The sequence below is a fragment of the Macrobrachium nipponense genome, chromosome 3, assembly GCF_015104395.2.
Source record: "Macrobrachium nipponense isolate FS-2020 chromosome 3, ASM1510439v2, whole genome shotgun sequence".
NCBI lineage: Eukaryota > Metazoa > Arthropoda > Malacostraca > Decapoda > Palaemonidae > Macrobrachium > Macrobrachium nipponense.
This window is the reverse complement of record NC_087202.1, coordinates 119,033,235-119,059,901: the sequence shown is the minus strand read 5'-3', so window position 1 is coordinate 119,059,901 and position 26,667 is coordinate 119,033,235. Positions and strand designations below refer to the sequence as shown.

The window sequence follows — 26,667 nt, the reverse complement described above, 5'->3', positions numbered from 1 at the left end:
TCCGCAAGACGCCTTAGCCTTGGAATCTACGGCAGCCTCCATGTTGCAGACGGTTTCTTGGCTGGACCTCTAGTCTGTGGTGATTGCCAAGATAGCTTCTGACAGGTCCCCTGATGGGTTGGTGAGTGCTGCCTCGCTTGCCAGTCTTTTGCATTGAGGGGGCAAGGCGTTTTCTTATTTGGGTCACCTCAGTGCCAATTTATGGGCTAATCTTCTTCTGGTTAGGAGGGACGCGGCTTTGTCTAGGATGGAGAGGTCGCTCGACACAGAGTCTTCGCTAGCCTTGAGGAACGGTGACCTGTTAGAATCGCAATTTTTGTTTCCACGGACCGAACTCGACAATGCAATAGACCGACGTCGGGCTGACACCAAGGACCGTCTGGTGCACTAAGCTGTGTCTAAATCAGAGCCCCACCCTCGGAGAAGTTTGGCCCCCCCTCCTCCCCCGGTCCAGCTGCAATCGAGGAGATAGTCTCCAGGTAGGCCATCAAGGACCTCGAGTTTGGCAGGGCCTTCACGTTCGTCACAGCCCAAGTCTCAGGATCAACACTCCTTTCGCTCTCGTTCCTTTAAACCAAGAAGAGGCCCTAAGAGCAGAGGTCAAGGGCGCCGTCGGTAGGTTGGGCGCCGTCGGTACGTTGGGTGCCTCTCCCTCTCCTGCGCCATGGGTGGGGGGGCTGCCTGGTTGGCCATTGGGTTAAGTGGCAGTGTTACGCGGCGGAGAAGTGGGTGGTAGATGTCCTTCGGGTGGGATACCTAGACGTATCCCCCAGATTCTCTGAAGTTCTTGGCTCTTCAGAAGGAGGTGCAGAAAATGCTGGACAAGGATGTGATAGCAGAAGTAGTGCGTCCATCCTCAGGGTTTTACTGTCACATCTTCTTGGTGCCCAAGGCATCGGGAAGATGGAGGCCTGTGATCGACTTATCCACCTTGAATCGCTTCATCAGGAAGACACGGTTCAAGATGGAGACCCCGCGCTCGGTGTTGGCAGCCGTGAGGGAAGGCGACTTCATGCTGTTGATAGACTTGAAGGACGCATGCTTCCAAATCCCTATTCATCCCACATCCAGGAAGTTCCTTCGCTTCTCTTTGGTGGACAAGATCTTCGAGTTCAAAGTCTTGTGCTTTGGGTTGGCCACAGCCCCTCAAGTGTTCACAAGGGTCTTCTCTCTCGTGTCAAGTTGGGCCCATGCTCAGGGGATCTGTTTGCTGAGGTACCTCGACGATTGGTTGGTCTTGGCAGTTTCCAGGGAAAAGCTGCTGCAAGACAGGGATAGTCTTCTTCGGTTCTGTCTGGACCTTTGCATATTAGTCAACCAGTAAAAGTCAAACCCCATACCCACTCAAAGGATTCTCTACCTGGGCATGGTCATCGATACGTCAGTGGCGAGAGTTTTCCCGTCTGATCAGCGATTGGAGAAGTTGCAGGCTGTGGTGCGCAACTCCCTCTCAAAGTCGCATCAGTCAGCTCATCAGTGGCAGGTTCTTCTGGAAGTGCTATCTTCCCTGGAGAAGCTGGTCCCTCATGGGCGTCTTCATCTTCGGTCTCTGCAATGGAGACTAGGGGAATTCTGGTCTCCGGCGGGGGACTCTCCCCTATTTTTGGTCCCACTGTCTTTGAAAGTGAGAGAAGACCTTCGTTGGTGGCCGGACGACCAGAATCTATTGAAGGGTGTCCCTCTGCGCTCCCTCCCTCCGGACTTCCTTCTGTTCTCGGACGCCTTCCTCGCAGGTTGGGGCACGCACTTAAGCGGCCTCATCGCTTCAGGCGTTTGGGGTTTAGAGGACAAGCAGCAGCATATCAACATCTTGGAGTGGTGTTGAAGGCGGCTTTCCTGGGTCTGAAGGAGTTTCGGGGGATGGTAGAGGGTCACTGTCGTTCTCATGTCGGACAACACCACGGTGGTAGCCTACATGAACAAACAGGGAGGCCTGGTTCTCAGCAGCTTAATGCCTTGACCGTCAAGCTTCACCAGTGGGCAATCAGCAATTCGGTAGAACTTTCAGCCAGGTATATCCCAGGGAAACGGATCGTGGTCACAGACAAACTCAGTCACCAGGATCAGATCTTAGGCACAGAGTGGTCCCTTCATCAAGTGGTGGTGGACAGGCTTTTCCAGATTTGGGGGAGACCCATGCTGGACCTTTTCGCGACATGTTAGAACAGGAAGCTGGAAGTGTTCTGTTCAGTGGTCCCAGATCCCTTGGCATTGGCAGAAGACGCATTCCAACATCCCTGGGACAACCTGGAGGTGTATGCCTTCCCTCCGTTTTGTTTGATCCGTCAGGTTCTGAACAGGCTGTTGGGTTCACAGGGTCTCAGAATGACTCTGGTGGCCCTTCTGTGGCTTCAGGCGGAATGGTTTCCAGATTTGCTATCATTGTTGTTGGAGATTCCGAGGGAGATTCCACCTTGGCGGCATCTCCTGTGTCAGCCCCATGTAGAAAGGTTCCACCAGTCAGTAGAATCCCTGTCTCTTCATGGTTGGAGGCTATCAACTATCTCTTCCGAGAGAGAGGCTTTTCTCAGAAGTCAGCTGGGCACATGTCCAGCAGTCTTAGGAAGTCAACCTATGCAGTTTACCAAGGCAAATGGGTCGATCTACTGTGATTGGTGTCGTAAACAGGGTTTTTCTCCACTCGATTGAATTTACGGTAAAGTTCCTTGTGTGTTGTAGATTCAAATTTGTCCAAATGATGGCCCTGTTGGGCACCCTCGTGCTGGATCTGTTCACAGCCATCCTCAGTCACAAGCTGCCAGCATTTTGCTCCACTCTTGATTCCAGAAGCTTGAAAGGGATTTGCTCTAATGCACCTCTGGGATGGATTTGGGAGCCTATACCTTGCCATCAGTATGATCAAGCTAATAACAAATAAGATCATGGGTTCCAATATCTATCTGAGATCATAGTGCCTTTTTTTTTTTTTTTTTTTTTTTTTTTTTTTTTTTTTTTTTTTGTCCAGACAGAACACCCTAGAAAGCTCCCAAAGTTGGAGAAGCTTCTGAACCATTCATTCCTCACAGATTCCTCAATCTGAAAGTGCATATGGTAGAGCCTCTTAGGCAAAGGTGCCATAAATTTTCCCAACTAAATAGAAAATGAGGCTTGTTATAATCACAGTAATAACTGAAACAATTATAAATTTTTTAAACAGTTAATTTTCACTCAAGCTTGTTACTTAAGTTACTTATAATGTAAGTTTATTCATATCTACACTATATTCTGTAAGTTCACGGACCAGACAGCACAGAATGAAACTCTGGGGGGCCCCCAAGTGATACGATTTTGTGACCACAAATGGGTTAATTGTAAATAATTGGTAATAAGAAAAAATAAATTTTATATAGTTTATGAAAACATGTTTGGACTGTAGAAACATTTCATAATAAATGTACCGTATATTCTTGTCTAACACGCGATCTCGCATATCATGCGACCCCCAAATTTTCACCCTTAAAAAATTATTTTATCACGTATCTCACATATCATGTGAGTTAAATTTAAGAGACCAAATAACAATACGTTAACCTCTTTTCATCCTCTTTAGCTACTCCATTTTTTAGTTAGGCTAACCCCTTTTCCTCTATCTCTTTATCTATCCCTTCTTCTAGTTGTTTTAAAAAGTAAAAGAGAATGCCAAAAGTATTGTTAGTAATTATAAACTTTTGAAAATGCATGCAACCAGAAACAGCTGATTTGCTATGAAAAACCAAATCCGATAACAACGGCCTTTTTGCTTGCATTTCAACCGTCGTACGATAGTAAAAAATTACTGTAGTTATGTTACAAATGACGTTAAGGAGAATATGACCGGTATATTTTTACATTAATATATTCTTACTCGCTGTGGCAAAAAGATCAGTAAGGGTATATACTGCTATATTTAATCTGTAAGTTTTAGCTGAAGTTGAGGAAAGAATGTTTTTTCGCTAATGACTATTATCGTGCCTTGGCAACGTGGATGAAACTTTTGCAAACTTCGGTATGGTACCATCAAACTCGATCGTAAGCAAAATTTGAGAGAAATGTGTTTTAATCAAAACTATTGGGCATGAAAGAACACATTTTACTGTTTTCATTCCAGTTAAAGATAAATATGTAAAGCTCGTAGTATTCTGATGCAATCAAGTGAAAATATCAAACGGAATCTGTCTGTTTGTTTACGCAATAAACATGCCCTCAACGCCATTTACTAAGGAAAAAATAAGTAAATTTCATTCACAAACGATACGTTTTCAAGTGATATTTCCACTTGAAAACACTTCGTATAACATAAAATAACCTCGTTCCATTAAATAGAGTATCTTGAGATTCATTTGCACTAACTAGATGCAAGAAAGTCGCTCTGATTTGAATTCAGTACAGCAAAACAAACTTACCTCACAATCACCCTCTCGTGATTTCCAAAACCAAAACATTGATTGCTATTGTTTGTATTTTATTAAACAAACAAATAGTAATATGAAAATACATATTATATTATTGGATGCAGTGAAGTAAAGAATAACCTTTTAAAAGATCCATGGGAAAGATGCATATCCATTATGATTGTATTTTATCTTACGATACTAATATGTAATTATTACATACTTGAATTTTATATCTCATGTATGATGCAACCCCATTAAAATTAGCTCCAAAATTAGGTCTTCAAAAGTCGCATGATATGCGAGTATATACAGTATTTTGGGCCAGTATGTTAATAGTTGCTGAATTCCTGTTTATCCAAGACAAAAGATCCATTCTATTATTTAAGGGGAGCAACGACTCCATAAGGCCCCATTCTTCTTTTTGCCAGCTTTAACCCATTTTTACATGGGGTCGCCATTATGAATGAGTTTTCTCCATCGATTTCTGTCCTGTGCATCATTCTCATTAATACCCTTCCTTAACATATCTTCCTTTGCACAATCACACCATCTTTCTTGGTCTTCCCTTCTTCCTTGTACCCCGCACTTCCATTTCCATTGTGTCTTCCAACATGATGTTCCTGTCTTTGTAACAGGTGTCCATACCATCGAAGCCTTTGTCGATCCTCTTATATACTCATTTCTAATCCTATTTTCCCTTCTTACTCCCGACATCCATCTCAACATTCTCATTTCTATTACATCCATCTTCTCTGTTTTCTTCATACTTGCTGTTTCTGTTTCATACAGCATTACTTGTCTGACCACCGTCCTATGAAACTTTCCCTTCAATTTCAGAGGAACCTTCTTGTCACAGAGGACCCCTGATGCAGACCTCCAGTCATTCCATCCTGCCTGAATACGATGTCTCGCCTCTTGGGCCATGCTTCCGCTATCCTCTAGTATGAACCCCACGTACTTGAACTTCTGTACACTTTATTTCTTCCCCACCCGATCTTATGCTATTTCCACCATCCTCAGTAATACTGGAACACATATATGTATTCAGTTTCTGGTCTGCTTATTCTCATTCCTCTCTCCTCAAGTGCTGCTCACCACCTCTTCAACCTCCCCTCTAACTCCTCCTTCCCCACTGAACACAACACAATGTCATCTGCATATAATATGCACCATGGCACTGCTTCTCTAACATCCTTGGTCATTACATCCATAACTATGTTGAAGATGAATGGGCTAAGTGCTAGCCCATGATGTAATCCAACTCCTATCTCAAATCCATCTCTCTCTCCAACACTACTGCTCACTCTAGTATACACATTCCTGTACATCTGAATAATTCTGACATACTTTTCCGGCACCATCCTATCCCTCGAACATCTCCATATTCCTTGCCTTGGCGCTCTTTCATTTACCTTTTCAAGGTCTATGAATACCAGATCCAGGTCTCATTGTTTTTCTCTGAATTTTTCCATCAGCTGCCTTATGCAAAATATTCCATCCGTTGTGCCGCTTCCCTCCATAAATCCTCTGTTCCTTCCCTATTCTCACTTCCTCTCTCAGCCTGCCATCTGTTATTCTTCCCAAAATCTTCAACATGCGAGACACTAGTTTTTTATGACCTTACCAATCCTATCTTTCATTTGCTTAATAGGGGTGATGTCTTTCGTTCTTTTATATCTTACTTTTGACAGTTTGAGAATCTTACTCAACCCTTCCTTGGTTTCCAGTTCATTATAAACCTCTTCATATGCCCTTGCTTTAGCTTGAGCTACCACCCTTTTTAGGTCTGTTTCATTCTCTTAATCTTTCTCTGTCCTCCTCCAGCTGTGACTCTTCAAGTCTCTTCTTTGCCTCCCTTTTACCCTTCACCACTTCCCCCACCTCCTCCCCCCACCACCAGCTCTCCTTTTCCTCTAGTATCTCTTTTCCATGTCTTCTAATCACTGATGCATTATGCCCCCATTGTTCTCCCACATCTTCAATTCCCAGATCAACCTCTCGCAGCACTCTTCTCCCCAACTCTCTCTTCTTATCATTATCCCTCCCTAACAATTTATACCACTTGATTTTCAATACCCCATTCGTTTTTGTATTCCTATCTCTTTTCATCTTCAAATCCATACAAAGGAGACTGCTGGGGGGCCACATGGTCACCTTGGATAACTTTACAATTTATAACTTCCACCAGTCTTGATCTATTGTGAAGGAGGTAATCTACTTGTGTGCAGCTACTACCCGCCACTCCTGTATGTTATCTAGTGCTCCCTCTTCATTTTGAAGAACATGTTCACTATTGCCATATCAAAAGTTCCGACATGTCCATTAAAGTCTGCCCCCACTACAATCCTCTCCTGCTCTTCCAGTTCTTGCATTACCTCATTCATTTCATTCCAAAAACAGGTCTTTTTCTTCCTTAGTGCTGCCCACTTGTGGAGCATAAGCACTAATGATGTTCATTGTTTCCCCTCCATAAAATATTTTTCTCTCACAATGCGGTCATTCTCTCTACTAACTTTTGTCACCTCATTCTTCATTTCCCCCAACATGACTACACTAATGCCATTCTTACCCTGCTCATTTGCTCCACTATAGATTAGCTTGAGCCATCCCCCAGTTCTTTGGCTTTATTACCCTTCCATCGAGTTTCTTGCACACACAAAATGTCCACTATCTTTATCCTCATCAACTCTGCCAACTCTCTTTCTCTTCCTGTCATAGACCCGATATTGAGCTGGCCTATTCTGATCACATTTAGAGCTCGCTTCTTTAGCTGCTCCCGTTCATGATGCAGTAGCCCTCGCCTTGTCACAGGGTTAGGGTGATGTGTCTGTGCGTCGTTTATGGAGTACTCCCTAGCACTATTCTCATCAATATTCATGACTCATTTCATTGGGTCTGGCATGGGTTTTTACGTTCGGATGCCCTTCCTGACACGAACCCTCCCTATTTATCCGGGCTTGGGACTGGCACCTGTTGAGACAGGCTTGTCCCCCCCATGGCTAGATTTCATAAGGCCCCATTATAAAGTATAAGTGCTTAAAGCCATCATGTTATGATTGAAGAAATTTGCTTCAAATTTTTACCACTTATTCTTCAACTAATAATGAAAATTTTCGAAGAGAAAGTTAGAAATTTGACTTTTAAGTTGATTTATTTATTATTGTTTAATTTTTTTTTTGCATTTGAAAAAAATCATGATATCACTTTTTGCAAATAATATGCCCCCCAAAAAAGTTTCACTCAAAAATCAATTTCTCTCTTTGAAAATCAAGATACTATATAGTTGTACTACACTGTAAAAGTTTCATAGTACTTGATTCAGTCTTCTTGAAGATATAAGCATTTATTTTAAAAAAACTAAGTTTTGAGAGAATGATAAAAGAAAAAAATTATGCTTATTTTGCAATAACTATGAAACTGTGGCGATGAGAAGGCTGTTTTTTGCACTGAAACTAATTTGTCATATAAGAAACATGCCATGAAATTTACAATATAATCAAATGAATAGAATTGTGCTCTCTTGGTCTTGATTTGTATATTATATAAAATTTGCAATAATGGGGAGTGCTGATGTCATAAGGCCCCATTCCATAAAGTAAGTGGCTGAAGATTATTTCATACCTAATGACTGAAGGTTATTTCCTTCCAACTTTTACCACTAATTCTACAAATAATACTGATTAAACATAAGTCTTGTTTCAGTCTTCTTTGAGATCGAAGCATTTAGTAAAGAAAAAAAAAATCAGGAAACAGCAAAAGAGCAATATTTCTAGACTCAAAAATAAGAAGAAAAAAAATATTTAGATTCTGAAGGCTCAGTAATCCCTACAAGTCGATTTCTCTAGTAAGCTATCAATAGAGAAAATGGGATATATACTATAAGGGGAACAGTTATTTTCGAATACAGTGAACCCCCTTTATTCGCAGACTTACATATTCGCGGATTTCTCTCTGGAACATATATCCCCATTATTTGCTGAGAATTGGCCTATTCGCAGTATTTTTCTATAAGAAATATCCATAAATTCCTGTTTTTTTATCAATTTCATTGTAAAATGCACTTTTTGTGATAAAGCTATTAAAAAACCAGATATAAACATTTTTACTTTGTTTTTCTTGAGTTTTAACAAACAAAATAGGCAGGTTGAAGCGTTTTCATGGGTTTTAATTATTCGCGGTTTCTAGCTATTCGCGGGTGGGTCCGGTACCTATCCCCTGCGAATATGGGGAAACACTGTAAATTTTGTTTTCAAATTAATTTTCCAAATGCAACCCCCCAAGCGCTGCCATTTTGGATGCCTCCAACTCTGTAACAAAAGAAACTGATTAAAAAGTCTCCTCCCTCTCGGGAAGTAAATTAACTCCCGAGGAAGAGGGGGTGACATTACATAATAAATCAGCCTGAGGGCCTCCCGATATTTCCGACAAATCAATGGAAGAAAAAGGAGGCAAAGCATCGGGAAGAGGAGATGAAAATCTCTCCCACGAAGGAAGGGCAAAAACTCTACGATACTCCCTCTTACCATAAAATAACTTCCACTGCTCTCTAGGCCACGCATGACATTCTGGACGGATTCATTATGGTACAAACATTAGAATGACACCTACTGCAAGTGGTGTGTGGGTCTGTCGCTGAAGAAGCCAGGAAACAAGAACACAGGAAACCTTGAGTACTCAAGGCCGAGAAGGAGTAGAAGAAGCCATAATACAAGTGCGCACACACACACACACAGAATCACAAGCAAAAACGGGCAATGAACTAGGTAAAAGGCCGAGAGAGGGCAACCGCGACTCGCACCCAGGCGGTTAAGAAAAATACTGAACGCAGTAGCGTGGGTGCGTGGTCCTTGACCAGTTTTCACCCGATATATGTGCGCATTGCCAAATCTCACAAGATTCCTTGCTTTTCATCAGTGATTTAACCAGATCCAGCTGGGCGCTAGAAATTTATTTTATTGTTAAGACCTCAGGTTTATAGCTATGAAAAATACAAATTGTCTTAGAAAATTTGTCCTTTTATCAGACTTGATTCAATGTATAATCATGCATAGACTGATGTTTTTACTAGTCTTTTTTGTTCACAGTGCCATACAAGCAATGAACAAAATTGTCCATGAACCAATCTAAACATTCTTTGATACCAATAACTTTTCTAGATATGTTTATTTATGCATAAAAGTGTCAAAAACAGTCCATAACTCATTTCGACCTATCCTGAATTATTCATACTGACTTTTTTACATTAATTTTTATGATTTGTGGTTACCAGTGTCATACAAGCAATGAACAAAATTGTCAATAAACCAGTTTAAAAAATTATTTTAGCATTATTGCTTTAGGATATGTTTATTTAAACACAAAACAGCTGAAAACGGTATGAATTATTCATAGCAACTTTTTTACAATAATTTTTATGATTTGTGGTTACCAGTGTCATGCAAGCAATGAACAAAATTGTCAATAAACCAGTTTCAAAAATTATTTTAGCATTATTGCTTTAGGATATGTTTATTTAAACATAAAACAGCTGAAAACTGTTAATAATGATATTCAATAATTCCTTGAAATTCAGCAGTTGGAATGCCTCCTCAAAGTGGTTTTAAATTATGACATGTAGTTCTTGAAATTGTGCAAGGAATGAAAACACTTTATGTCCAGTAATAAACCTTGTGGAATGTGATGATATCATCAACATACATATTTAAAACCTTTTAAAATCAGCATTACCCTTTATGGAGTTAGATGTGAAATGAGTTCTCATCACTCTCTGCTACCCTATGCTGAATTTTCCTGAATTTCCATCAGGTCTAGGTCTTCATGGAGTCTCTCTTTTTTTTTTTCTCTCTCTCTCTCTCGCTCTCTCTCTCTCTCTCTTCTCCTTGGCCATCTTAGAGCTCTGTGTTCTCCTACTTACATGTGCACTGCATTTCTCACCAACTGTTCCTCATTGCATCTCCTCATATGTCCAAACCTTCTGAATCAATCTTTGAGATCTCAGCCCAGTTTTCAACTGCTAGACACGATATTCTGCATTCATGAAATGATCTTCCCATCACACCCAGGTCTTGAGTTTTAATATTTTCTAGTCACACCTTTGCAAAATCAACTCAATTTTCTTTGTCGGCGCCCATATTTCATCTGTGCAGGGTGCAGAGTAGTAGTACGTAAAGGCTTCATTAAGTCTGCTAACCCCTACAATGGGAGATATATGATTTGAAATATTATCTGATCTTCATCAGTGTAAAACATTGGAATAAATTTCCCCAGGACTGAAGAGTCTGGTGAAGAGAGGTGGAGGAGCTATTCAAAAGTTACTTCTTAAATGTATATTATGTATTGTAGCACTTTGGCATATTAATAATTAGTTAAACTACTCTGCAAATATTAAATCGGAGAAATAAAAGTTGATCACAAAAATTTTATGTATGTCTTTGTTGCTATAGTACATGCATTATTCTTTTAGGAACATTACATAACAGCTTTAAACCTTTGGATTTTTTTTTACCAAATTAATATAAATAAAATGAAGTTTCTGTTTTGGATGCCCAAATGAATTGAATTCATAGTAATTTGTTTGTAGTACAGCCGTTGGTTATAGGTGTTAACTATAGACAATGTAGATATCATGTTGAAAAATTTTTTCTTTCAACTTTATTTTTTCTTTCATTGTGAACCTAATGGATATTGAAAGTAGCTAAATGCTTGGTAGTAGTCCAAAGTGAGGAAAAGCTGCTCCAGTAATTTTGGTTGGTTGTCTGGCGTCATTATTTTGCAGTGTGTTTTTGACCTTTATCAACACTACATATATTAACAGTAAGAGCACAATCTATTTTCCAGGGCTGCGCCAGACAGCTGGTCTCTGGATTAGAAGGAACATGGTTGCTGAAGAGGATGCTGATGTTGTCCATGTGATGCGAGGGACTGGTGCTATACCTCTCTGTGTTACCAACGTGTCCGAACTTTGTATGTGGTGGGAGAGTTCAAATACAATATATGGGCGAACAAATAATCCCTACCAGACCAGTAGGATTGTTGGTGGGTCATCTGGTGGTGAGGTAATAAACTATTTGTAATGCATTTATAAATTTAATTCTGAATAAACAGTAATTTTACTTAGTTATCTGATACATCTTACAGTCACATCACTCATTTGAAGAGTGTGCTGCCACTGTGTTGCTTTATCTTTTGAGTCTTAGTAGTGTGTATGGTGTTGTTATAAACAAAATGCACTATTGCTGGCTCTGGCTCTTATTTTTGTTTCTATTGATATGCCAAGTGGTACATATCTACATAACACTTCTTTAACACACTCCCAGTAACCTGGTACTTGCAGACAGTAAACATATCTAGTTTTCCCCAGATTAAAATTGGTTTAGGTACAGTAATTATACTACTGTGGTAGGGGTGTGAGATTACTACCACCATAGGTCCTGCGTGTCGTAAAACGCAACTAAAAGGACAGCTACTGCCTTGCAGTCTTACTTTTTAGTAAAAGGCTAGGCCCACCGCCGATACTGTGGAAACTGCTGCCATCCATTGCCAATAACTGTTGTTGATGATAGCAAGGTCATGCAGTTGTAAAAACCCCTTTGCCAAACAATAAGCCATGCCTGATATTGTAAGAAAAATGAATGCGTCAGACTCCCCCTCCTGGCATGATAAATGGGTGAGGGGTACCGCAGGGTTCATGACTGTGGCCAAAGAAGTTAGTGAAAAGGTGGAAGATAAGAGCAGTTGGTACTCTAACAGGAAGGCTGAGGAAGAGATAGTAGATGTGATGGGGAGGAGGAGGATAGATTTCTTTTGTGTGCAGGAGACTAGGTGGAAAGGGAGTGGAACTAGAGAGATAGGAAATGGGTATAAGCTATATTACAGCGGGTCACGAGAGAGAAGAAATGGAGTTGGAATTTTAGTATGTAACAATTGAAAGGAAAAGGTGGTAATAGGGAACAAAGTAGTAAATATCAGCATACACTCCTCAGATGGGGTGATAAGAGCAAGAGAAGGAATTATTTAGACAAGAGTTTGAGGCTGTCATTAGAACATTGAGGGGGGAGGAGGTGCCATGGGTTTGGAATTTGAAATGAAGATGGGGGATTATATATTGGAGGTGGCTCAGGGTTTTGAATAGGCATGTATGAACACATGGTTTCAGAAGTTGGATAAGTACTCGATAACTTATAAAAGTGGAGGAGTGCAAAGCCAAATAGATTGCATCCTAGTTAGAGGAGCCGACAAAGGCAATGTGATGACTTGCAAAGCGATCCTGGGAGCAGCATATGAGGATGGTGGTGGTGGATTTAAAAATGAGATGGAGGAAAACCAAAAAAGAGATAGAGGAGATCTAGACTTAAGATTTGGGAACTAAAGGAGAAAAGGGGGAGCAATTTAGGAGGACTGTGAGAGAGAGATGGCTGGCAAGGGGGAATGTAGAAGTTGAACAGGGTAACAGAGTGGAAAATATCTGGGCATATATGAGAGAAATATGTATCAGGGAAGCAGAGGAACTGGTGGGAAGAACCAGTGGATATGGAGTGTCAAGAGGAGAAAAATGATGGTGGAATGGAGAGGTGCAAAAATTAATTAATTGAAAATCAAAAGAATTTAAGGACTGGAAAGTAAGGCATGCAGAGGAAAGAGATGGGAGGAGGATAGGTATGGCTATTGAAAGGGTGGCAGAGCAGTTGAATGAGAGACTAGGAACAAGGGAAGGAGAACAGATATCTATAAGATTTCAAACTTGAGGAGAAGGCAGAGACAGGATTTGGGTAAATTGGGTGTCATCAAGGATAGAGATGGAAATATATTGTATAGGGGTGGAGACATTAAGAAAAGGATGGAGAGAGTTTTTTTGAACAACTTTTAAATACTGAAAATGAGAGAGAGGAGTTGGTGGAAGCTCAGGTGGTGGAGAGACCAGTGATAGAAATACAGGATAGAGAAGTGAAGAGAGCATTGAGTAAAATGAAGAATGGTAAAGCACCACATCCATCGGAGTCCTAAATTGAAATGATCAAATTACTTGTACAGAGGGGGAGAAATGGATGCTGGATTTATCAAAAGTTATATGGGAAGAGGAAAAAATCCCAAGGGACTGGGAGGCAAGTCTAATGGTGTATATATATATCTATATATATATATATATATATATATATATATATATATAGTATTATATATATATATTCTAATCTATATATCTCTGTATGTATATCTATGTATGTATGTATATATATATTATATATATATATATATATATATAGATATATATATATATATATAGTAATATATATATATATATATATATATATATATATATAGTATATATATATATATATACATATATACGTGTATATTATATATATATATATTATAATATATATATATATATATATATATATGTATATGTATATATGTCATATGTATCTATGTATATATATATATATATATATATATATATATATATATATATATATATATATATCATATAATATAGTCATATCACATTTCCGTGATTCATATACATATATCGAGCTACAATGTCCTTTTTTAATTCTAATTCGCTCTACCTCGGAATAATATATTTTCATATAGCTTAACTAATTCGCTCTACTCGATTATATATATGGAAGGGGAATTTTTTCTCGATAATAGATTTGCCTGGACCAGGCCGCGAACCTATGGATCCTTTCAAACCCAGGAACGTCAGTGAAGCTTACCTCTCGTTGGACCAGGGCTCGAACTTTATGGGGGGTGGTGTAGTAGGTAAAGCTTCACTGACGTTCCTGGGTTTGAAAGGATCCATAGGTTCGCGCCCTGGTCCAGGCAAATCTATTATCGCCCCATTGCGGTTATCCCTTGCGATGGTAAGCATATATGAAAATATATTAATTCGAGGTAGAGCGAATTAGATATTAAAGGACATTGTAGCTGATATATATATAATATATATATATATATATATATATATATATCTATATATATATATATACGTATATATATATATATATATATATATATATATATATATATATTATATATATATATATATATATATATATATATATATATATATATATATATATATATATATATATATATATATATATATATATATATATATATATATATATATATATATATATATATATATATATATATGATCTATATATATACGTATATATATATAGATATATATATATATATATATATCTATCTATATATCTATCTCTATATATATATATGTATATGTAGTATGTATGTATGTATACATATACATATACATATACATATACATATACAGATACAAACATATATATATACATATACATGTGTACATATATGTACATATACAAGCAGAAGGGAGATGTCATGGATTGTGGTAACTACAAGATAATTAGACTAACAGAGCATGATTGAAAGTTTGAAAGAGGATACTGGATGAGAGATTAAGAGAGACTGTAAAGATCAGAAAACATCAGTATGAATTCATGAGAAGAAGAGGGAGACTGGATGCCACCTTTATAGTAAGACAACTACAGGAAGAGGCTAGAGGGAAACCTGGAGCTTTATTGTACATTTATAGACCTCGAGAAAGCATACCATAGAATCCCAAGAGAAGTGATGTTTTGGTGTTTGAGGAGGAGGAGGAAAGTCCAGAAAAGTTGGTTAGGCTAGTCAAGATGATATATCAAAGAGCAAGCACAAAAGTAGTAGCAGCAGTTGGGGAAACAGAAAACTTTGCTGAAGATGAGAAGGACCTACAGAAAAGGGTTGGAGAGTGGCAGGAGTCTTTAGAGGGGGGGGGGGGGCTTAAAGGTAAATGTGAATAAAACTGAGGTTTTGGTGAGCAGTAGGAAAGATAAAGACAGAATAGTAATAGTACAAGAAGAGGTTCAATTATAAAATAAGCAGAAAATTTAAATACATAGGATCTACTTTAAGCGAAAAGGGAGGATGTGAGGCTGAAGTTGACAGTTGGGTAAAAGTGGCGTTGGGGAAGTGGAGAGATGTAGCTTGAGTAGTATGTGATAAGGAAATGCCATTCAATCTATAAGTGGTAAGACCAGTATGGATTGGAAATATGGGCTTTAAGAGGAGAAGAGGAAGTAAAGCCTGAGAGAAAAGAGGTGGGAATACTGAGGTGGAATATGGGAATATTGCTGCTTGAGAGATTGGAAGATGATGAAATAAGAGGAGCAGGCTTAGCAAAGATAACAGAGGTGATAAGAGAGTCACGATTAAGATAGTATGGGCATGTGTTAAGGTTCGATGGCAAGGAGGGTGTGAAGGGTGCTTGGGAAGAACCTGTTAGACCTAGGGAGAAGATCAAGAGGAAGACAGAGAATTAGCTGGCAAGATAAAATGAAGGAAGATATGGAGAGAAGAGGTTTGGTGGAGAAGGTGCATCAGGCAACCGACTCCTTCATGTATGGATAACGGTGGGGAAGATGATCTGTTTTTGAGAAGTGACTTGCAATTAAAAGTTTACAACAAATGAGTTTGTTTTCGTAATGCATAACACATACATTACAACACAGCCTTACGAGGTTTTAAAGGGGTAAGCACCATGGCTGACTGTTAATCTCTTAAATTTTGTGTGTGGCAAGAGTGAATTTTTAAATTATTTGGTAACTAGATTAGTTGGTTTTCCTTAAAAATTGGTTTCCTACATCGATTATTAGCATTGTTTTTATGCAACAATATTTTTGCATGTGCATTTCATTGCTCTGTTTTATAGCCATAAAGGAGATAAATAGGAATTTTCTTGTTCAGATTGAAATAAATTCAGTTTTACACAAGTAACTTACCAAGTAGTTACATAGCTGAGAGCTTCCTACCTCAGCAGTCCAAAATAAAAATTTTGCTTTGGCGCTGTCATCGTTAGTGTTGATGATCGGGATCCACCCACTTTTGGGATAGCCAGGTACAATCCAGCAGAAACTCCCAATTCGTTGTCTGGTGGCTCCCCACCAACATTGGTCCTTACTTCATCAATCGGATATTTTCCAGGGTTTTGGTGAAGTATTTCATCTTGAACGGTGTTGTTTGCTCTTAGCTTTTCTTTTAGTATATTAGCTAAATGTTATTATTTTTGCCATCATTAATGTCTGATTCCAGTTCTGGAATTCGGTACTGCTCCGATTGATGCACAACCAGATTGTTCAGGCTAGTTGATGATACCCTAACCTTTTAGTTGTTTTGAGCAGGGCAAGGTTGGGGCGCAGCGTTACCATGTCCATTGTTCCCAATCAATTTGTTTTTTAATGAATGCACTACTAGCCTAGAACATGCTAAAAAATCACTTGTATGTTTTCATTATCAAATACAGTGGTACCTCGACATATGAAAGGCTCAACTTACGAAAAACTCGAGATACGAAAGCAAATACGAAAAATTTTACGGCTCTACATACGAAAATTGCTCAAGTTACGAAAGGTTGTTGATGTAAAGTCCCGAGATTCGCCCGGACCACCGAGAACAATTTTAAAACTAGCGCCCCGCCAACTGAGTAAACTCACCACCATCCTTCTGCTCTCCCATTGGTTCCTGATGCTAGTCACCCCATAAGATCCTGCTCTCCTATTGGTCAGCATCTACCCCTTGTGCTTTATGTATTCTATTGGTAAAAGGATGCTGTAAATTGAAAAACTTATTCATGCAATACATTTAATAAAAAAAAACATTAGGTAAAGATAGAATAAAGAATAGAAATTAATGGTTATTATACTGTTTGGTAGTTTCATTAGTTGAAGAGAGATACTAATGAAAATTTATGGCTTACTGTGTCCTAGGAAAAGTTATTGCTTGGCGATCATTCGGTACTCGTAAGAGCTGAATGTAAACAAACGATTGGAAGGTTTTTTTTTTTTGTGTGTATTATAGTTAATGATTAATTAATAATTATTTGAAATGAGTACATACTGATTATTTATACATTTTATTGGCATATTCTAAGCTTTTAGCTTCTTAAGTTTAGATGTCAGAATCATAGACTAGGCTACAGTTGCAACCGCTAACATAGGCTTAGGTATTGCTAAGGGACATCTGCAAAAGTCCCAATATATGCAGTAAAAATGGGGTTGAACATTACATGCAGTTGAATATTACTCAAGTATGTACAGTATTTTGCCTTTTTGGAGTCATATTTCTTCCATCGGATCGGCGTCGTAACCCTAGAACATGTGGTGTAGGCCTGGAAATATAATTTACTGGGGTGTTTTTGTAGGGCTTGGAACGGATTAGGCATTTTACATGTAAAATGCGGTTCAAGATACAAAAAACTCATGATACGAAGGCCGCTTCGGAACGGATTAATTTCGTATCTCGAGGTACCACTGTATGAAGACCTTTTGAAGTGTTTTTGTACTCTCTAAAAATATCAAAATTTTTTTTTCTTGAAACACGACATAAATTTTGAGCTACGTTGCAGTTTTCCTAGAGGGCTCTGGGCTGAGTTGAGCTGCCCTTGGGCCACGTAGAGCCAATATTGGCTTTGGTAGAGGTTGACATGATTCATTAAGATGTTGGTCTTCTTACAAGCGCCATGGAAAGAACTAGCTGTAGTAATCTGCATCCACAGGCTAGAGGGATAGTTCACAGGCACTTCTTAAAGAAAAAGCCAACAATGGTCCTTTAACTGGTGTCAGAAAAGCCTTGCAGCGCACTGCCAAAGCAACAAAGCTGTCAGAAAGAACAATCAACAGGATATGCAAAGAAGGCAAAGAAAGTCAAGAAAAATTCGGTGATGTAATTTTTCTGGAACAAAAGAAATACCAACCCAAGTGTGTAACAGACTTCGATGACTTTCATAAAAGTGTTTTGCATTGAACTGTGTTAGGTTTCTATGCAAGGAAAGAAGCCACAACACTAGATAAAAGAGGATTTGAAAGAAAACATTCGGTATAATGGCTGCAGAGAACTGCATGAAATTGGAATTCAATATAGCAGTGAATGGAAAAATATTTTTGTTAAAGAGAATTGATGAGAAATGATGCTGTAATTGCCAGAACTGAGTTTCTATAAGAAATTAGGGCCTTAAAGAGAATGGGATTTAACTCTTTTGTGTATTTGATGAAATGAGGATAAATCAAAATGACATTGTTGGGAAATGCTGGATAGAAAAGAATTCTGATAAAGCAACAGGAAATAATCCCTCAACTGGGAGAGGTATTCGTTTGATCATCCTTCATGTAGGTTTGAAAGGTTTTGTTCCAAATTGTGGATGAATATTTCAAGCTAAAAATGACAGCGACTACCACAATCAAATGAATCATCAAGTTTTCACAATGTTGTTTACATCTCAGTTAATACCAAATATTCCACCATCATCTGTGATAATAATGGATAATGCATCCTACCACTCTCCAAGTTGACAAACCATAGACCATGCCAGATAAACCACTGACCAATGTCAGATGAAAGGATGTCATCAGAGAATGGCTCATAAAAAAAGGAGCAATCCCCAGAGACGATCTTGTAAAGGCTGAAGAATCGCTTGCAAATGTCAAGCAATGTACCTCAAGACATCCACACAACTACATTATTGGTACCATTGCAATTCAACATTGTCACAGAGTTGTTAGACTTCTGCCCTATCACTGCCAGTACAACCTGATTGAATTAATATGGAGCTTAGTTAAGCCATACATTGCAAAGAAAAATAATTTTAAAATTGTGTTTTAAAACCCTTTGTCAGGGAAGCCTTGAGCTATGTAACAAAAGAAAACTGGATGAATTCAGTTAATCATGCCCACATACTTCAAGACAACAATGCCTCTATGGATATTGCAATTAATATATTTGTTGATTCTTTCTTCATTACATACTTTGAATTCTTCTGATGAAGAGGGATTGTAATGTGTATTATATGTATACATTGTTCCTGTGTATTCGCGGGTATGTGTACTAGACACCCCCATGTATAGTTAGAACCACCACTAAAAATGCTTCTAACTGCCTATATTGAAAGTTTACATACCAAATGTATACCATAAATAACATCCTACTTCAAATATACCATGACCCTTAAACGCCTAAGGGGCATAATAAAAATAGTCTCCCGTATGCCGAGGGGTCTCTGAGTGAGCGCCGAAGCGGAAAAAATATTTTTTTCAAAAAATCACAGCGCACTTGTTTTCAAGATTAAGAGTTTCATTTTTGGCTCCTTTTTTTGTTATTGGCTGAAGTTTAGTATGGTCAAACCATCAGAAATGAAAAAAAATCTCATCAATTATTAAATAATGCGATATATGATAGCGCAAAAACAAAATTTCATATATAATTGTATTCAAATCGTGCTGTGAGCAAAACGGTAAAGCTAACAAGTTAATTTATTTTGTTGTATTGTACACTAAATTGTGATCATTTTGGTACATAACACATTGTAAAACGATCAAAGCAACACAGAGAAAATATTATCACAAAATGATGCATGAATTCGTAACGTGCAGACGTAAAAAGATGTTTTTTTTAAAAATTCACCATAAATCTAAATATTGTTCTAGAGACTTCCAATTTATTTCAAAATTAAGATAAATGATTGAATATTACTATACTGTAAGAGTTGTAGCTTACAATTGCAGTTTTCGACCATTTCGGACAAGTTAAATTTGACCGAATGTCGAATTTTTTTATATATATTTTTTTTATATGCAAATATTTCAAAAATGAGAAAAGCTACAACATTCTATTATTTTTTTTGATGTATTTTACATGAAATTGCGCACATTTTCATATATAAAACTCTATGAAACGCCTAATATGAAATGGAGCAAATATTCCGAGAATGCGATGTACGCATTTCGGAGATTTGCGGCGGAGAATCCGCGTGCGGAAGAAAGGAAAGTTTTTTTTTTTCTTAAACTCACCATAAATCTAAATATTTTGCTAGAGACTTCGAATTTGTTTCAAAATGAAAATAAATGACTGAATAATACTAGACTGTAAGAGTTGTAGCTTACAATTGCGTTTTTTGACCATTTCGGTAGAGTCAAAGTTGACCGAACGTGGTTTTTTTTCTATTTATTGTGATTTATATGCAAATACTTCAAAAATGAGAAAAGCTACAACCTTCAATTATTATTTGTTGTATTCTACATGAAATTGCGCACATTTTCATATATAAAACTTTATGTAACGGCTAATTTAAAATGGTGCAAACATTACGACAATCGCACGTATGATTTTTTCGGAAGAGTTACCATGCGGACATAAGGAAAATGTTTTTTTTTTCATAAATTCACCATAAATCAAAATATTGTGCTAGAGACTTCCAATTTGTTGCAAAATGAAGGTAAATGATTGAATATTACTAGAATATAAGAGTTTTAGTTTATAATTGCATTTTTCGACCATTTCGGTAGAGTCAAAGTTGAACGAAGGTTGAAATTTTTGCACTTATTGTTATTTATATGAAAATATTTCAAAACTGATAAAAGCTACAACCATGCGTTATTTTTAGTTGTATTGTCGATTAAATTGCGCACATTTCCATATATAAAACTTTATGTAACGGCTAATTTAAAATGGTGCAAACATTACGACAATCGCACGTATGATTTTTTCGGAAGAGTTACCGCGTCAACGTAAGGAAAAATTTTTTTTCATAAATTCACCATAAATCGAAATATTGTGCTAGAGACTTCCAATTTGTTACAAAATGAAGGTAAATGATTGAATATTACTAAAATATAAGAGTTTTAGCTTACAATTGCGTTTTATGACCATTTTGGTAGTCAAAGTTGACCGAAGGTTGAAATTTTGGCACTTATCGTTATTTATATGAAAATATTTCAAAACTGATAAAAGCTACAATCATGAGTGTTTTTTTGTTGTATTTTACATGAAATTGTGCACATTTTCATATATACTCCATGTAACAGCTAATTTAAAATGGTGCAAAAATTATGTCAAAGTGATGAAATAATTTCTGAGATGTGTCACTGATAATTTTAAGTGCGATAAGAAAGAAATTCGCGCTTGCGCGCCTGCGTAACGATTGTAAACAAAACAACACCTTGATCCGTGAACTCCCAGCATCCCCAAGGCGCGTGATTCAAAAGTTTTCGGCTGGTAGGCCTATAAGTATTTTTCCGTGAATTTTTAAATAAACTTTTCTATGTCGACGTAAAATACGTCCAATCGGCACCCGACAGACAATTTATCTCGACGTAAAATACGTCCAATAGGAGGCGTTTTAAGGAGTTTAAATTACTAACCTTTAATTCCTGTATTAACATCTTTAGGTTTATACGTATTATTATTAAAATTTAATTTCAAAAGTCATCTTAAACACATTTTTACCATTAAAAATATATAACCTACAAGCCAATAACACAGAGAGAGAGGAGAGAGAGAGAGAGGAGAGAGACATTGAGAGAGAGGGAAGAGGTGCGAGAGAGAGAGAGAGAGAGAGAATAACTCCTAAATTCCGACTCCTTCCCCTCCGAATGTATATCAAACTGTCATTTACTCCCCTGCCCTCCTTCCTCGAAGTGGATAAAAAGACTGGGAATCACTATTTTTTTTTATTAATATTTGAAAATTAGTTATAAGGTAAATCCTTTATTAATACTACAAAACAAACAAACATAAGTGAGAGAGAGAGAGAGAGAGAGAGAGAGAGAGAGAGAGAGAGAGAGAGAGAGAGACCTTACATCTTGTTTCGGGTTGCCCCAGGTCCCTCAGTGTGAGCTCTAATGTCTACCAGAGAGTTGCTAGTGCATCTTTTCGGTATATTTTTTGCATCTTCCAATCTTGGATGGCCTGGGATGCAGCTTAGATATTTGTCGAGCTTATTCTTAAACACATCTACGCTCACTCCTGATATATTCCTCAGATGAGCTGGCAACGCATTAGACGCTGTATTTTCGATGCTGGTGTTTAGTGGATTAATGTCCGATGTGCTTTCCTTATTTTTCCTGGTATAGATTTGGGCACTATTAATCTACTTCTGCTTGCTCTTTCCGATATTTTGAGCTCCATGATGTTTTCAGCAATTCCTTCTATCAGTTTCCATGCCTGAATATTATCATGTAGCATTCTTTTCTCCTTTCTAGACTACAGTGGACCCCCCGTATTCGCGTTCTCCAGATTCGCGGACTCACACATTCGCGGATTTCTCTGGGGAACGTTTCCCTGCATTATTCGCGGAAAATTCGTGCATTTGCGGTATTTTTCCATGATAAATATCCACAAATTCCTGGTTTTTTTGATGAATTTCATCATAAAATGCACTTTTTGTGATAAAACTATTTAAAAAACCAAGTATGAAAATTTTAGTGGGTTTTTCTTGAGTTTTAACTAACAAAATAGGCTGTTTTTAGCATTTTCATAGGGGTTCCAAACATCGCGGATTATAACTATTCACGGGGGGGGGGTTGGGGGGGGGTTCTGGTACGCATCCCCCGTGAATACGGGGGGACCACTGTATATAATTTTAAGGATTGTAGTCTTTCCCAGTAGTCAAGATCCTTAACTTCTTCTATTCTAGCTGTAAAGGACCTTTGTACACTCTATTTGTGCAATATCCTTTTGATAGTGTGGGTACCATATCATATTGCAATATTCAAGTGGACTGCGAACATATGTTTTATAAAGCATAATCATGTGTTCAGCTTTTCTTGTTTTGAAGTGCTGTAACAACATTCCCATTTTTGCTTTACATTTTGCCAATGGAATTGCTATTTGATCATTGCATAACATGTTCCTATTCAACATCACACCAAGGTCTTTAAATGCTTCCTTATTTGTAATTGTCTCATTATTAGGTCCCCTATATGCATATAGCTTTCCTTCTCTGTCTCCATAATTTATTGATTCAAATTTATCATAGTTAAATACCATCCTATTTACCTCTGCCCAAACATATACTTTGTTAAGGTCTCTTTGTAGCGCGTTCCTATCTTCATCACAAGTAATTTCTCTACTTATTCTTGTGTCATCGGCAAAATTACTCACTACCGAGTCCTTAACATTACTGTCTATGTCTGCAATCATAATAACAAACAGTAATGCAGCTAACACCGTACCTTGTGGCACACCGGATATTACCTTAGCTTCATCCAATTTCTCATCGTTTGCAATAACTATCTGTTTTCTGTTGTGTAAAAATTCTTTTAACCATCTTTCTACTTTATCCACTATATTATGTTTTCTAATTATCTTCGCTAATATATTATGATCTACCTTGTCAAAAGCTTTTGCAAAGTCTAGATAAACCACATCTGTTTCATTTCTGCTTTTCATATGTTTATATATGTTCTCACGGTGGACTTACAGTTGGGTTTGTGTACTTTTTCCGGGTACAAAACCATGTTGTCCTATATTAAACAAATTATTTTTTATTAAGTGTTTCATAATATTTTTCTTCATTACCCTTTCATACACTTTCATGATATGTGATGTTACATTCACAGGCCTATAATTACTTGCCTCTAGTCTTGATCCACTTTTGAAAGTAGGGGTAATATATGCTAATTTGTGTTCATCATAAATCTTGCCTGTATCTACACTTTGTCTTAATAATATTGCAAGTGGCTTTGTGATAGAATGAACAACTTTCTTTAACAAAATAGCTGGGACACCACCAGGCCCTGCTGCAGCTCCATTTTTAATTTCATTAATAGCCTGCACAATATCAGATTCATTAATTTCATGTCTGCTAAATATTCACTATTTTTATCCCTTACTTCTGTATCATTATCTTCATTATCAATTCTAGGGGTGAATTCTCTCTTATATCTTTCTGCCAATATGTTGCATTTTCCTTTTTTTTCATTCGTTAATCTCCCTTCAATTCTCAGAGGGCCTATTTCTATTCTTCTTTTATTCATCTTTTTTGCATATGAGTGCAATAGTTTGGGGTTTTGCTTGATATTTACTAGGTTTTTTTCTTCCAAGTCCCATTTATCATTTTCTTTTGATTGAATAATCTTTTGTTCTGCATTTTCTATCTTACGTTTTAGTTCCATCATTTTCCATGCATTTTTTTCTTTTGCAAGACCTTTTTTCCACTTTCTGATTTTCTGGAACAAGCTCCTTCTGTCTCTTGGAATGCATGACTGATGTTTACTTTTCTTCTTCGATATATATTTATCCACTATTTTCTCTAATATTTTATATAATTCCATATTTACCTTTATATCATCACTTACGAAAATGTTATCCCAATCTTTAATTCTTCATTTATTTCTGACCATTTTATATTTTTACTGTAGAAGTATTTTCCATATCCTTCCCTCTTTTTCATTTCTTGCTTATCTCTGTTTTCACTTGCTTTGGAATGGACTATTAATTCTATGACATTATGGTCTGAAATACTCACATTATAAGCTATTATTTCTTTAACATAATTCACATTGTTCACAAATACTAGGTCTAAAGTATTTTCCTTTCTTGTTGGCAGGTGATTTATTTGTTGAATGTTGTATTCTAGTAGTGTATCTAATAGCTTTTTGAATTGCCTCTTATCTTCTGCACTACTATTACTCTCTTTATATGTATAAATGCAACCACAATCTCATATTCTTTCTTTCCAGTCTATGAAAGGAAAGTTAAAGTCTCCGGATAGGAGAATATTCCAGTCCTTGTGATTTCTACATATATCATCCAATTTTTCTATTATTGTGTCAAACTCTTTAGTATTAGGGGGTCTATATATTACTATGTTCATTAATTTTCCAGATTCGAATTCTACCGCTATTAGTTCACATTCTGAGTTACTATATTTCTCATATATTTTTCCTTGTTTTTTGTCTTTCCCATATATCGCGGTTCCCCCTTGATTCCTATTTTTTCTAATCTGATCTATAAGTTTGGAACCCTTTTATTTGATCGTCATTACCAGTCTCTTGGAATACCAGGTTTTACTTATATTCATTATATCTATTTACTTTTCAATTTGGGTTAGTTCTTCTAAGTACTCTATTTTTCTTTTTGAGTTACTCGTAACTAAACCCTGAGCATTCATCACTATGATGGTTTGCATGTTATCTCCTGCATTTAATATGGGTAATAATAAGGATTTTCCCATGTCTCTTTCCTGTTCTGGTATGTTGTTCTTTTCTTCATTTCCAGAAATTTTGACATTAAAAAATCCAACTTTTCCAAAATATTTTCTCTTCTTCCTTCTTCATAATTATTCATTTTGTGTCTGAATCTGCAATTTTCTCCGTATCTGCATTACCCCCTAGCATCGTACACACAGTATTTATCTCTTGAGCTGTACTATCTTGAAGCTGGTGCTTGGAAATTCTTTACTGACACTCCATATTGCGGTGATGGCTTGCTTTTTTCCTTCACCTCGTGTTCTTTGTTCCTCTCTCTATTTGTTTCTATCCTATTTTGGATTTTATTATTTGATTGATTATTTAATTGATTTTCATTCATGGCTACAGGGTGCATATATTTTTTGTCAAACTTACATCCTTTTCCTTCTTTTAGGTTTTTGCATATTTTTGGATGTAGATCTCTGCAATCATCCTCTTAGCCATCTAGGTATGCACATTTACCATTGATTTCATAGTTGTGACATACCTTGGGATGTTTGTAGTAACATCTTTCTCCAAATCTGCAATTCCCTCTTTGCAAAAGGGTGCAGACTTTGTCTTTCTTGTCTATTTTTTCTTCTTTCCCATCAGTGTGCAGATCTGGGTAGAGCCTCTTCGGGATTTTATTTTGTTTTTTCATGTCATAATTTATTTCTTCATATGTATGGTGCTTGATTGCCTCATATGTAGTAACAATGAGTATCTCTGCATCCATACTCTTGCCTTGTTCTTTGTTTTTCTTATTTTTTCTGTCATTTCAGTTTTGTTTTCTTCTCTTCCATTTTCCTCTTCTCCTTCTTCCTCTTCCTCTTCATCCTCAACTATTTGCACATTAAGTCTTGATTTAATAACATTGTCTATCCATGATAGACATGTTGAGCAAAATATTCTGGTATCCTTACTCATATCTTGTATTACTTCAGCACATTGAAGATGCGTTGGAATGTTGCATGCAGAACATTTTCTGATCAGGTTTTGTAGATTAACTATGCTATACCACACCTTACACAGTTTGCATGCTTTTGCCATTCTTTTTCCTATTGCATCAATTATTATATTCACAATGTTCACCTAATTCATTTTCTTTGTTGGAATATGTTGCTTGATGTAAATTTTCATTATGAGTCTCTTGGCCACTTGGATTTTATTTGGAACTTCTTCAATTATTTTCAAGATGTTTTCTGATGATTTGTTCCAGTTTGAAGGATTATATCCTTCTAATGTGTCTATGAATGCTTTTGTATCTT

At 37.1% G+C, this 26,667-nt stretch overlaps 1 protein-coding gene across 7 annotated transcripts in view; it reads left to right on the top strand.

Moving 5' to 3' along the window:
• The window catches only part of LOC135222004 (fatty-acid amide hydrolase 2-like), a 351,694-nt gene that overhangs the window by 214,543 nt on the left and 110,484 nt on the right, over positions 1-26,667 (top strand). For all 7 annotated transcript variants that reach the window (XM_064260114.1, XM_064260117.1, XM_064260115.1 and 4 more), the window contains one exon: positions 11,211-11,428. In XM_064260114.1, coding sequence (XP_064116184.1) covers positions 11,211-11,428 — 218 coding nt within the window. The remainder of the gene's footprint in view (positions 1-11,210; positions 11,429-26,667) is intronic.